The sequence below is a fragment of the Culex quinquefasciatus genome, chromosome 3 (assembly GCF_015732765.1).
Source record: "Culex quinquefasciatus strain JHB chromosome 3, VPISU_Cqui_1.0_pri_paternal, whole genome shotgun sequence".
NCBI lineage: Eukaryota > Metazoa > Arthropoda > Insecta > Diptera > Culicidae > Culex > Culex quinquefasciatus.
In genome coordinates, this window is record NC_051863.1 from 106,464,507 (window position 1) to 106,478,768 (window position 14,262).

Genomic DNA, 14,262 nt, shown 5'->3' on the forward strand with positions numbered 1-14,262 from the left:
TGATTTTTGTGGTCAACTTAAGCTTAAAGAATTGCTTCAATATTAATTTCCATGATCGGGGATCGCACTGTTAATTTGATGTATTCTCAAAGGGGCACTATGGGGGTCTCATCAATGTCATTAATTAAAGTTTTTGGGATTTTTACTAGTTTTTTTTTCTATGTATGGTTGTGGAAATTTTTTATTCCACAACTGTGCCAAAAAACGCCCTCGTTATTTCTTAACTGTGATGAGTTGTTTGCTATATAAATTTTACCAAATTTTACTTTGATCATTGAAAAAAGAACAATGTACAAGTAAATAAATAAAATACAACTTAAAACATCATGCGTCTCCACGAAAGTTGTGTTTTGTCATCATGTCCATGGAGACGTTTTGTTTGACGAACCCAAATACATATGGTAAAGGTAAGATTTGACTAACCAAATCTGGTTAAAAGTTTATGGATGGATTGAATTTTCCAGGCAAAATGGGAACTGGAAACTGGAATATATATATAAAAAATATATTCCGGAAGTCTCTTTTTTGATTTGACATTTCTCATATTTATGCTAATGGACAAAAGCGGACGTTGTTATTGTAGAACTTATTCTGCAAACTATTTTATTCATTCTGAAAGCATCGGTAATGTTAGAAATGGTGTAATCTGGCACGAGGAATTAACAACAGGTGCAAATTCTAATGGGTTTCTTGACATTTTCAAGTGAAATTCTTTGATTTGAACATTGTTTAAGTGGTTATCACATCCCCAAGTACACGACCAATCAAATTTCTGCACTTTCCCTATAACGGATCATAAACGTTAGGGTCTCCAGAAAAACGTGCATTTGTTTTTTTAAATGGCAGGGCAAACTAGTTTTTTCTAATATTTGTATACAAGAATTAGGACGGTTCAATTCTCAAAGCAATTTGTGGCTTGCGTGACCAATATGACCAAAATCAATATTTTGACACTTTGATTAAATTCTGAGTGCAGATTACGATTCAGCCGTCAAAGTTACACGGAAAAACGTTCAGTTGGGAAATTTCGTTATGGTGCTATACATTCCCTTGAAAATGAGACATTTTCAAACTGAGATATCTTAAGCTTAAATAAAAAAATCCTTATTTTTCAGCATTTGTATTGGATCTTTTTACCTTTAAAAAACTTTTGACCCGTGAGTCCAAATTTAATTATCAAACCCGAAAATTATAGCTCTAAAAGTGCTCGGATCATTAACACGAAGTTAGTCGTAGAAAGCGTAGATTGCGAGACAAAAATATTGTGCCGTGTTCAAAGTTGGTTGAATTGGCATTTTCCACTCAATTTTCCGCTTAATTTTTTCAATTCGACCGCACTTTGAGGTTCGATTATAACAACGATAATGCCCGCCCGTGTGGATCAATCACTGGACTCACAATCCAGAGGTCGCCGGTTCGAATCCCGCGCCGGGTGCTCTGAAATTCTTTGTGTTAATATGGGTATTCGGCGCCGTTGCTCCGTGCCATACTCTCGTACACTAAGGAGCCTAGGGCGGCGAAGTCCTTGTAGTTGAAAGGATGACACTACTGGTTGGTACTAGCAATGGTGGCCGACAGCTATAAAGTCAACTTCGTTTTTATAGCAAATTTAAAATTGAATAACGATGTGATCGATATCGTGTATGTTTATTTGTTTAATTCAACATGTTTTGGACAGAAAACTCAACCAAATCTGGTTTTCACTCATTCTTCTGCTAGAACCAGTAAGCGTTGGCTTTGGCGACCACAACAAACTCGTTGAAGAAGCCGTGTGTGAACGTGAAAATCACTCGTTGTGAAAATAGATTTTCATTCTCTGTATTATTAGACCGTTCGTTAATGCTCGACGTGAATGACAGTTTTAGCTGCAGTCCTCAAAATGCGGTTGAAAATCATAGAGGTGTCAATTATTTTCAAAACATCGCTGCTTCTGCACACAGAAGCTTTTATTTTATAGAATTTTGACTTAGTTTTTCACTTATTAAAATAACGCATGTCTCAAGATTTGCACAATACTGGGAGGACACCAGAGCCGTTAAGTGTTTGAACTACGGCCAAAACGCGTCGTTAGCAGACGGAGTTAGACGACGACGTCCGGTCGTAAATAAAAAACAACAGACAATAATAGGCGCGTCATTCAGCGCTTTCGGTAATCGATGCTGTCATTTTGTTGGGTACCAAACATTTCCGTCATGAAATCTGCCGATGCGGATTTTCTATTTTCGAGCGTTGGACTACGAAACTATTCATTTATCGTCATTTTTCTCGGGAATTTGAGGGAGAGGGTTAAGTAACTTACCTCATCTTAGACCATCGTTCGTCGATGACCGCTTTGGTTTCCACAACTGGGCTCGCATCCGTGTTGAGGGGCTTCTGTTCCGCTTCGGCCAACATGCGCTCCTCTGCCGGGGTCAGTTCGAGTTGCTTGTCGGCAGTAGCTTGTTGTGCCAGCAGGTTCTCTTCCGCCGGGGTTAGCTCCTCCTCTTTGTGATCCTCCTCAACCTTGGACAAATCGCCGATAGGCTTCTTGGGTTGTTCCAGCTTCTTGGTAACCTGGGTACTGTTGTCGATGCTTCCCGTGTCACTTTCTTCCGCCAGGGTGGACAGATGCGTTCGTCGAGCTTCCTCGTCGGAGGACGTTGAATCGATCGAGGAAATGGGCGCTAGGAGACCAAGGCTTGGAATTTTATCCTTTTCTTTTTCGTCCTCGGATGAATGCTGAAGGATCTCATCGAGTCGCTTCTTCTTACTGAGCATGTCGTTGGCAATTTGCTGATCCTGCAGCTGGAGAGATATTTTGATCTTGTCGTTGCCTAGCATCTCTCCAATGATCGGATCAAACCCGTCGATCTCGTGCTGTCGGACGAGCTTAGCTTCCGACGTGGTACTGGCAGCAGCTTGCTCCTTTGGAGGCACGTAATCGTCGATGTCCTCGTAGTGATGTTCCTTCTTCTTGCGAGGAGCCTTCGACGGAGGTTGAACCTTTACTTCTGGTTCTTTGGGTGGCTCTATGATCTCGTATCGTTCTTCCTCGACCTCCATTTTATCCACCTTTGGGGCTTCTACCACTTGAGTGGATTCAACTTCGACCTCCATTTTTTCCACTTTTGGGACTTCTTCCGGGAGCTTCTCTACCTCCTGAGTGGATTCAACTACCTTTGCAGCATCTTCCAAAACCTTCTCAACGGTTTCTTCAACAATCTTTACAGCTTCTTCTGATGCTTTCTCTAGGGTTTCTTCGACCATTTTCTGTGCTTCCGCGCGAACCATCTCTTCTTCAGCAGATTCCATCGATGGCTGTGAAGGTATCTCAATGATTTCATCCGGAACCACTGTGGAAGCTTCCACCGTTGATTCTTCCGTGAAGGGCAGCTCTTCTTCGGTGTCCGTAACGTCCATGGCATCGTCACTTGGCTGTCTTACCACGTAGGCGGGGATATCGCGACTTCCGCAAAGTCTGGGTGATTCCCGAAGGTTCAGGATCTTGTGCTCTGGTAAATCCCTCGGTGGTTCGGACGCCGCTTTCCTCCTTCTAAGCGTGCTCACCTGGACTTTAGCCTTATCGATCTGCTTGTCAGCCATGGACTTTGCACGCTCCAGTGATCGACTGACGAATGCTCTGGTACTCTTGCCCTTCCTGGTTAGGCTGTTGCTGAAGCTTCGAATGCTGGGATGTTCATCCAAAAAGTGCTTGGCGTGCGCCTTAAACTCCGACTTGAACCCGTGTGGTTCGTGGGAAGCTGCCCGGGCTCTACTCCTTCTTGGAGAGTCTGAATGCCCGTTGCTGGTGCTTGCCACAGCTGTCGCGTCAGTTTCGGTCCTTCCATTGGTCTCCTCAGAGCCGGGAGCATCACAACCATTTTCGGTTTTCGCTTTCTTCTCTGCTCCCTCGATGAGCTGCTCTTCGACCTTGCGACGTCGACTCACCGGAGAGTGAGAGTATCGCATGATGATTTCCGGTTCGTCGTCTGGTCCCAGGGGATTCTTGTACAGGTGGGTCCACGGATAGCCACCCTGTGGAAGAAGGTATGCAAAAAATTTGTGTTAAGAAACATTATTTATATCAAACAAAAGTTAATCATAGAACAAAAGCACAGCTGTTAGCATTAAGCTTCTGTACTTTTCATGATTGATATAATGAATACAGTGAGTCAAATATTTGTCCGTACCCCCCCGTACGGAAAATGTTTGTGATATAAAAGTACATAAAATTCGACTAAAGTGCCATGTTTTATACATCAATCGACGCGGTAGAATGTCCTCTTTAAGATACTGTCATTGGATTTGCAAAAAAAAAATCTTGAAAAATACAAAAATAATTTACTGAAAAAAAGAGGTCAAACAATTGTCCGTACCCTTAGTAAAAGTACAAAATCTGATCGATTTAAGTGAATTCATTTATGAAATGTTGTTTCAGTGTCAAATACTAGTACCTTTAGCCAGTTTGTGACAACTTTGAACTTCTGATAACTTTGTTTAGTTAATTTATATTGAAAATTGGTTTAAATTTAGTTTTTTTAAGTAAAACTTATCAAAACATTAGTTTATAAACAACTATTTTTATAAAATTGCTATTTTATGTTGTAAGAGTCTCTATTGAACAAGTTTCAACAATATTTGTTCAAAATATACATTGTTTTCATCTTTTTTATTGACATTTTTCGACCAAAAATACTGTTTCGGAACAATACCGTTAATCAATCCGGATTGTCCCGGAACCGGTTCAACCCCTCGGAGGGAAATTTTGTGGTGATCAGATAGAGGACAAAAAAAACCCACCTCTTGCAATTTGAAACATCCAATTTCGTCCACTACAGCCCGATTACGAGTCCCTAGTCTGAAATTTGAAATTTTCACTTTCCGTGCTGAGAATTTCTGTACCGTCCTGGGTCAGATTGTTTTGCTTGGGGAATTTGAAAATTTCAAATTTCAGACTAGGGACTCGTAATCGGGCTGTAGTGGACGAAATTGGATGCTTCAAATTGCAAGAGGTGGGTTTTTTTGTCCTCTATCTGATCACCACAAAATTTCCCTCCGAGGGGTTGAACCGGTTCCCGGACAATCCGGATTGATTAACGGTATTGTTCCGAAACAGTATTTTTGGTCGAAAAATGTCAATAAAAAAGATGAAAACAATGTATATTTTGAACAAATATTGTTGAAACTTGGTCAATAGAGACTGTTCAAAACACATTGGACTACTTTCCACAATTTTGACCACCAAATTCATGATCTGCACCCATAGTGCAGTGTCTGGAATTCTGCTGCTGGACTCAACCAGCTGATCGTCGTCGGATTAGGCAAAGACAATAGCTTGCCTGTCCGAGCCTTTCTACGCTAATTCGCTTCGATCAGCTGGTCTTGTACAGCAGCAGAATCAGAACAGTTAGACCGTCGTTGCGATCACTTCGCACTCCTCGCACCCTCGTCCACAGACTGGACTTAGTGCAGTGATATTTGTTTGTATTTTTGTGACGAATAAAGTCTTGTGTTTTCGTTATCCTGCGTGTTTCACTGCATCGGCCAGCATCCGTACTTAACAGAGACTCTTACAACATGAAATAGCAATTTTATAAAACTAGTTGTTTATAAACTAATGTTTTGATAAGTTTTACTTTAAAAAACTAAATTTAATCCAATTTTTAATATAAATTAATTAAACAAAGTTATCAGAAGTTCAAAATTGTCACAAACTGGCTAGAGGTACTAGTATTTGACACTGAAACAACATTTCATAAATGAATTCACTTAAATCGATCAGATTTTGTACTTTTACTAGGGGGTACGGACAATTATTTGACCTCTTTTTTTAACTTTTTTCAGTAAACAATTTTTGTATTTTTCAAGAAAAAGTTTTTTGCAAATCCAATGACAATGTCTTAAAGAGGACATTTTGCCGCGTCGATTGATGTATAAAACATGGCACTTTAGTCGAATTTTATGTACTTTTATATCACAAACATTTCCCGTACGGGGGGTACGGACAAATATTTGACTCACTGTATCTTGTATTTTTACTCTACACTCAGAAAATCAAACAAGATTAACCTTCTCTTGCATCGATTTTTTCATTACTGAAGTCTTTTTTTTAAGGTCCAATAAACTTTTTTTTTTGGTTTTAGAGTGATTTGAATATCCCTGACTCAAGGCGGTTTCAAACACACAAACAGAAAAAAATAGCTCTTTTTGAAAGTAATTTAAAGAGTGTTTTTGTAAGCTAATCTACACCCACAACAGACGGTGATTTCAGCCTACTTTATATTTTTCTTACTTTATACCACATATTAGTTGCAATTGCGCGGCCATTATCAAAGCAACGAAATTGGCCGATACCTTACTTCACTTACCTGTTCCTTGGATTTTTTAACCTCCTCCCAGAGATAGGTTTGTGGTGGAACAGAAGGTTTGTCACCATGATCATGATGATGTTGTGAATTCTCCTGAACGACGGAAGTTCCTTCTGCAGTAGTTTCAGTCAGTTCAAGGCTCGGGGCTTGGGATGGTTCGTCTTTTGACTCTGTTTCTTTGGCGCTTTGATCTGCGACAGCAGCAGCTGTTGCGTCAGCATCTTCGGTTGCCGCTGAAGACTTTGTCTCTTCAACGAGTGGTTCCGTTTCCTCCACCTTCGGGATTTCAGCAGGTCCCTGCTCTACGACTGGAGCGGGTTCCTCCTTCACCATCTGCGTTTTCTCTACTTCTTTTACCTCTTCCTCAGACTCTTCCTCCTCCTCCTCTTCTTCCTCCTCCTCTTCTTCAACTTCCTCCTCAACCTCCTCTTCCTCGACCTCTTCCTCCTCCACGATCTCCTCCGACTCGGTCGAGAGTTGCTTTGTGGGCTTATCTGCGGGGGTGGATGGCTCCTTTTCCGACTTTAGCAGTTGTTCCGTCGCTGCCGCCGACTGGACCTTGGCCGATTGGGTTGGCGTGGCCACGCCGAGCATTTGTTGCTCGAGCACGGTGGATTCAACCTCACCGGCGCTTCGTAGGGACACTGAAAGGAGAAGCGTGGCGAGAATGGGAATTAGTTAGATGTTTTCATTTAATTTTGGTGTTTCAACTTTTTGTTAGCACTAGGAGTTTTTAAAACTGGAGGTTTTTTCAGAAAGTTTTAGATAATGTTTCTGTAATGATGGGAAAATAAGAAAAGGTGATTTTTTTAGCAGGAGTTAAAGTAACATGATTTTGTCAGTTTAGAATGACAGAAAATAGTAGTGGTTTCAGCACGAGTTAAACTTTTTTTTTCTAACGAGATTCACCATATTTAGTCAATCCACCGCTTGAATCAAAAAATGTTGAAAAGTATTTCAGTTCAATTTTCAACATCCATTTCAGTGCTGATAAGTAGAACTTTTTATCTTTTGTTTTGAAAAGTGTTTCTATTCGATTTTGTTATTTTTGGTAGAGAAACGTAGGCTGTTTGTCGTTGGAGAATAACAGTAAAAGTACGTAGTTTCACGACGGAATTGCAAAAAATATGTAATTTCGAAGCGGAATTGCAAAAAACAACGTTTCAATAGTTCAATACTCTTGGTGATTGTGCAACTTTGAGAAAAATATAAGTGTGTCAAAAAGCTACCCCATTTGATAACACAGTCCAACAAGATTTTGTCTCTGAGACGAGTATATGTGTTCCTAGTAGAATTTTGCCTGCTGAATCCGAATCCGGGTCCAGAATTGCTCCAAATGGTCCCAATTTTGAGATACACCCGTTTGAAATGTTAGTTTAGGCCAAAATTAGCTACTTTGTCGACTATTTTACAAAAGAACTATTGAATAAACAACTAAACCAACACATGTATCTTATAGTTCACGTTTTCCCCTTTCTGAAACACCCCTGGTTTTTAAAATTTGATTGTTTCTACACATATTTATAGCCATTTTAAAATTATATTTTCAGTTGGTTCTCATTCAAGTTTTTCCAACTTGCATGTCAAATTATGCTGGGATATCAATAATAAAAATCAAAAATGCTTTGCAGAACGTTAAATAAGTATGTCTCGGTAATCTAATTGATCATATTTCATGTAATTTTGTCTGCTGAATCCATTCCTATCATTAGATTTTTTCAAAAAGGTCAGCTTTTAAAGTAAAAATTGAATTTTCGATGATTTTTCAAAATAAAATCTATTTTATGACTATGACTCAGAGATGACTAAATGTTATAATTATTATAATCTTTTTCATAAATTCGATATATCATCTCAGTTTAAATGTTTTGCTTTGTCATAGTGTTGGTTTTAAATGGCGCTCAAACGTGTCTTGAAAAAAAAAAACTAAGCAATATCCGATGTGCACTTCGGATATCTGCACCTTAAACAAATAAAAAAAATAGGTCAGCATATAAAATTAGCTCATTGGATCATGCAGTAAAATTGTTTCATTTTGTTGATCAACAGAAACAACTCTAAACAAATCAAACTTTTCTTTTCACCAACTTGATCGCGTTGACATTGATTTAGTCTCGAAGCAAACTAGTTTCGAACCATTTTTAACGATTGGGCATGGTTCATTTCATGACTCAAACATTAATATTCTCGCGCTACTTTTCCTGCCACAAATACCGGACATCTGCCAAACTGCACTGCACTATGGCTGGCAGCATTTGGGCCAACCTCCACCGCTCATCACATCGAAGCCGACAAAATTTTCCACCGGATGCTTTCAATGTCAGTAAACTTGAATAAAATATCGCGCGTATTTTCCCACCAAAATCTTGCCTTTACCATTTCGTATTCCAAACAAACGAAACACTCGATGCTTGATATTGGGAGCCATTTCAGGGAAGTGAAAAACGACCAATTTTCCACTATTGTCTAGACACTATTTTGATGGCACCAATCTGGAAGGGTTGGTTAGTGTGCACTTTATGTGGGATGAATCTGCGGAGAAAATTGCATTTTGCGCATGATTCCGAAATTACCGTAGTTTGCCATCACACTGAAAAACACAACGATCATCTCATGCTATTCCTTAACGATGGCACTCTGATGCTGAAAATTCTGCCTTATGATGAAAACACACACGCACACTTTTTAAAACTAACGTTAGTTTGAAAATTATTAAACAATCCGGTTGAAATTTGAGTGAATACTGCTTTTTGTAACTACATCAGAATATCGGTCTGATGTGGATTATGGATAACTTCTTTACAGTACCAAATCGGTCTTTGTACTATTTACATTGTGATAAGCCGCTCAGGGTGGCCAAAAACGCGCCGTTTCAGTTGAAACGCTAATTACATACTATAACGCCTAGGCTAGGCAAGGAATGGATGGTTGTGGTTGAACTTGAAACGCTTCTCTCCCACACACCCAGGCGGCCAGGGTGGTATCTTGACGTGGAAAAATTGGAATGATAACTTTAACGAGCTTATTTTTATTCTCCTTAACAGCGTTTTGCTGTATTGAATAATATGAAAATATTTCGTTTTTTGTTTAGATATTCAAAAAACGTTTCCATAGTTTATCAAAACACCTAAGTTTAAGTATGAAAAACTTCAAGTTCAGTGCAGATAATATGAAGTTTTGTTAAAATTGTTTAACTCTTTAACTAAACTGCCTGAATTCAAATAAGTGAATTCGGTGCAGACTTGATTATCACAAATATGCGCAAAAATTTCACTTCGGATAATCGAATCACAAAAAAAATGTTGTCTTATTTTCGATTTGTTAAGTTATTTAATGCCTCATTCGCACAGGCCCTTTAGCCGGTTTTAAATTTGAAAAAGATTTTATCCAAGAGGGTGGTGTCAGAGCAAAGTGACAGTAGACTCGGACGTCACCAAAACCTTGCTAGCTCACGCAGTTGTATTCGTGAGTAGCTCCTCTCTGAAACTAGTCCATGCATTAGTATTTCTGGACTTTTATTTTTGCTAAGGTCCAGTCAACCAAATTTTCAGTTTTTGCTTTTTGGGTGTTTATAAATACCCCTGACTCAAGGCGGTTTGAAAAACACTTCACAAGCAAAAACTGGAAATTTGGTTTATTGGACCTTTAAAAAGTGTTGGTAATGTTTTTGTTTCATTAAGATGGCAACCTTAGCAGATACCTGGTTTTATCCGATACATTTTTGACAGTTCGATGCTTCTGTGCTCTCTTGTACTTGTACTGCTGGTTTTCCTATTTAGTTAGCATAAGAGAGCACAGAGGCATCGAGTTATGGCCTATCTTCAATCACTTAACTTAGAAAAATTGAATCCGTCCGTGAAATCTGACCTTCTACAATGGAGAAAGTAAGTAAAGTAGTTACTTGACGTAAGATTTTAAACGCAGCCCAGACTTGATTTACCATAATTCTTATAATAATTTTACTATGGATAATCAAATCCAGAGTTTGTTTTTTGAAAAGGTCCAATAAACCACATTTTCATTAATTTTTTTTTGGGTGTTTTTAAATACCCCTGACTCAAGGCGGTTCTAAAAGTACCTAAAAAGCAAAAATTGAAAATTTGATTTGTAGAACCTTAAAAAAAAAAAAACTAGATAATCAATCCAATGGATGGAAATTTTGCTCCACTATAAACTCGACGATCCTAAAAAGTAAGCGTGTTTCGATCAACGGTTGTATAGAAATTAATTTTCAATTGTGAAAATTTTACACATTATTCGAAAAATGAACACAAAATTAACATGAAGCCATGCCTTTCGATCAACGAGAAAGGACATTTAAAATCACAAAACAATTAATTTTGATTTTAAAAAAGTAACGTGGGTTCGCTCCTTTCTCAGAACTAAAGAAAATCAATTTCAATTAGCACAATGACCAGCAACTGCATGCAAATTTAATGTCAAAAATAAAAACAATAAAAAAAATGTCTCTCATTTGATTCTTTGAAACTCTTAAGCAACCTTCGGATAATCGAGTCTGGACTGTATTCTAAAACCTACGTTAAGTTGTCGTTTCCCTAACAAAGGTAAACAAACAACTGCACAGTATAAAATTGCTAGATGTTTAAGAACTATCATAACAATTCTTAAATATCCTGTTTTTTTATATCTCTGGCAACAACAATTTTTTCGCTAGGGTTAGGTTAGGTTAGGTTAGAACAATATATTTTTTTATAAGCTTTTTTTTTTTAATTGATTAAAATGGAAAAATGAACATTTTGAAATGTACAGATTACAATCGATTTTTTCTCAATCAAACTTTTTTTAAATATTTCCTATGCATCTCTCTAGTTTGTTGGTACATTTTGAGAGTATTTAAAAGTTCAAATAAAATGATGAATTGCCTTATTTTTTGATTTAAGCATGATTGTGTTGCAGTTACTACACTATGGGTTAGCTTTCAGTAATTTTTCATCTCAAGTTCAATAAAAAAATACTAAAGTGTATTAGAAGCACTAAATCGTGTCCAGCAAAAAGTTTCTTTTGTATGTACTTTATGTTGAAATTTGATTTAAAAAACACTAAAATGTGATTTGATCAGCCACCCTGCCACTTCTCTCCCACACATACCAAGTGATCGAACCAAGCCAGGCATGAAAATCTGAATGAGTGGCGCAAATAATCCCGTTTTTTTTCGTGAAAATAAACCGCTTTTGCCTCATTCAAAGGCGAATTTTCGGCTACAACATGTGTGTATTCGTTGCTGTCTCTGGCCGTAGCCAACGTTTTTTTTTTTCTTTTTCGTTATGCAACAACGTGTTTTATTATTAGAATATTTCGGAACCGGCTACCGTTTGGTTCGCGTACAACGTCTGCCAAATACACACCACTACCGTACATAATAACGTAAGCCATATATACTTGACTACTTACTGACGGACGGGTTGTTCAGCTGCTGCTAACGAGCATGGCTGGCAAAGTGTCCACGTTCAAATAGATGCTTCACGCCGGACACGTGAGACACTCGTTTAAAAAACGAATTATCACCTTACAAACTGGTGGTGATTTGCACCTTGTAAACGATCGTGATTACAGTGGTGATGCACACCACTTTTTGAGCCATTCCAGAGTTCCAGTTTGAACCACTACACTAGCGAAAGACAACTGTTGAATGTCTCCCAGCAGGAGGAGGTCGAGCTGACGACTTCCTGGGAATTGTTTGGGACCAATCGGGCGTAAGATTTGAGCTCTGGCCAGTGAACCGTGACATTGTGTCTCAGAGGTTTTGGGTTTACGAAGCGAAGGTGCAGTTCTTAAAGTTATGGTTGGCATTAGTCATTGAACTTGTGTGTTTCTGTTGTGGGTACACATTGATGGCTTCCATGAGAAATTTATTTTGATTGTGCGAAGGTGACAAGACAATTCAAAAAGATTTTAAGCAAATCACAAAACCTTGAAGATACAAGGAATAGTGATCTTGTTCTATTAGCCGACAAATATCGATGCCTCTGTGCTCTCTTATCCTAACTAGATAGGAAAACCAGCAAGCTTAGAACAAGAGAGCACAGAGGCATCGATATATGTATATATAATTTTTTTTAAAAAAGCTATGATATTTGGCAAAACGATACTAATTTGGCCTCGTTTAAAAAAAATTATAAAACTCCTCCTCTCTCGACCTAATTCATGTAACTTTTTTAGGGGCGATTGAAAAGGCCTGCCAATGTCCCCTAAAAACTGGCTATTCAATTTCAATTTCTCGCTGTGATTGATATCAGTTACAGTGTTTTTTTCTGAATAGAGAATAAACAAAATTTCACCTGAATCAACAGTCTGGTGTTAAAGTGACTTGATCATAGTTATAAATTATCAGTAATAAATGTATAATAGTTGCAGTGCACTATTTCAATAATATCGCTCGATATAAACCAGATCATTGCTGATCATGAACGTAGTTTGAGAAAATGTTTTGTTCTGACAGTACAACTTTTCTTGTGATAATTCTCTTCAAAATTCTGGTAACAATTACACTAGCCCAACAAACTCCTGATTACTGCGTCAAAGGATTATGTCCAAAGGATACTTATCATCACGTAGGATGTAACACAACTCGAGTAAGATCAAGTTACAACGACTTTATAAAAGCTCAAAATACTAAACCAATTTCGCAGGCTTTCAACAGCACCTGTGTGAAACCCAAGATGGTGCCAATGTCAACGAAACGTAAGAACCTTCTAATGATGATGCATAATCGGCTTAGAAATCATTTGGCGTCCGGAAAGCTGGACCGCTATCAAAAGGCTTCAAATATGTCACTGATGGATTGGGACGATGAGCTGGCTTATTTGGCCGAACTGAACGTAAAACAGTGCGTTATGGAACACGACGAATGCCGGAGTACAGGTTGTTTCGAGTTAGAATCAACGTTTTACAAGTCAATCATTGTTTTACTTTATCGATTCAGTGAAATTTTTCTGGGCGGGGCAGAATTTGGCAAACCGCTTTCAATACCCAAAATTGGACACGTATAACTTGATTCTGAAGGCTTTTGTCAAAGCATGGTTCAAGGAGCATGTTGATGCATCTATGGAATACATTCGTTCGTACAAGGAACCCCCAAAAGAGATAATGTGAGTTCGTTGTGCGTTTGAAAACTGCCTAATATTTCCGCCCTCTATTACAGGATTGGCCATTTTACGGCCCTTGTTCGAGATGTCTCAACTCATATGGGTTGTGCGATAGCGGTTCAAACTAAAACCATGTATTCAAAGCAGCACAGTCGTTACCTTACTGGACCGCAGATTTTCCTGGCCTGTAACTATGCAAACACCAACTTGTTGGGACAGGCAATTTATAGAGAAGGGCAGCCGTGTAGTCAATGTTCTGGAAAGTGTCACAAGGTTTACACAGCACTGTGTGATTACAGATAAATAGTTTTTTTTCCTATAGTTCAATAAAATTGAAATGTTTAAGCTTTCAATTCATGCAAAAAGTTCATAGTTTTATGAGAAATTGACAGAGTTATGTGCGATACAAAAAAGGGGATCAAGTCTCCTCACTCTCCCTATACAATGTAACTAAAAATCTGAAAAGCACGTGTCACAAGTGTTTTTTGAATGTAAAAATGTACTACGTGTCATAAGTTTGCAATTCACATACAAGCTAAAAAAAAGCTCAAATTAATGGTTTAACCGACTTAATCAGTTTATTTTCGAAAACAACAAATGGAATTGCTAATAAAAATGTGTATCAACAAAAATTTGTGGAAAATTAAAAAAAACATGTTTTCCAACAACATGTATGACGTGTCACAAGTGTGCACGATCATTTTGATGATAAATTGGTCTATGTCACAAGCGTGTTTTACGATTTCCGGAAAACGGAAGCGAATTATAGCAAAACGTCAGCATTAACTCATTTTCGACCAAAATGGTCT

The 14,262-nt window shown here is 38.2% G+C and overlaps 2 protein-coding genes across 6 annotated transcripts in view; one reads left to right on the forward strand and one right to left on the reverse strand.

The window, feature by feature from the left end:
* LOC6030836 (trichohyalin) overlaps positions 1 to 14,262 on the reverse strand; it is a 41,112-nt gene that overhangs the window by 19,639 nt on the left and 7,211 nt on the right. For 2 of the 5 annotated variants that reach the window (XM_038264245.1, XM_038264241.1), the window contains exons 2-3: positions 6,339 to 6,991; positions 2,300 to 4,014 (exon numbers count right to left, since the gene is read on the reverse strand). In XM_038264245.1, coding sequence (XP_038120173.1) covers positions 2,300 to 4,014; positions 6,339 to 6,991 — 2,368 coding nt within the window. Of the gene's footprint in view, positions 1 to 2,299; positions 4,015 to 6,338; positions 6,992 to 8,723; positions 8,880 to 8,920; positions 9,218 to 14,262 lie in introns of those variants that run through there. The other 3 variants (XM_038264244.1, XM_038264243.1, XM_038264242.1) reach the window with 3 other exon arrangements.
* On the forward strand, positions 12,742 to 13,784 carry LOC6030792 (antigen 5 like allergen Cul n 1). The gene is made up of 4 exons (XM_001841639.2): positions 12,742 to 12,940; positions 12,998 to 13,229; positions 13,291 to 13,456; positions 13,510 to 13,784. Exons 1-4 carry the CDS (start codon positions 12,791 to 12,793, stop codon positions 13,754 to 13,756), a joined length of 795 nt encoding a protein of 264 aa, XP_001841691.2. The 5' UTR covers positions 12,742 to 12,790; the 3' UTR covers positions 13,757 to 13,784.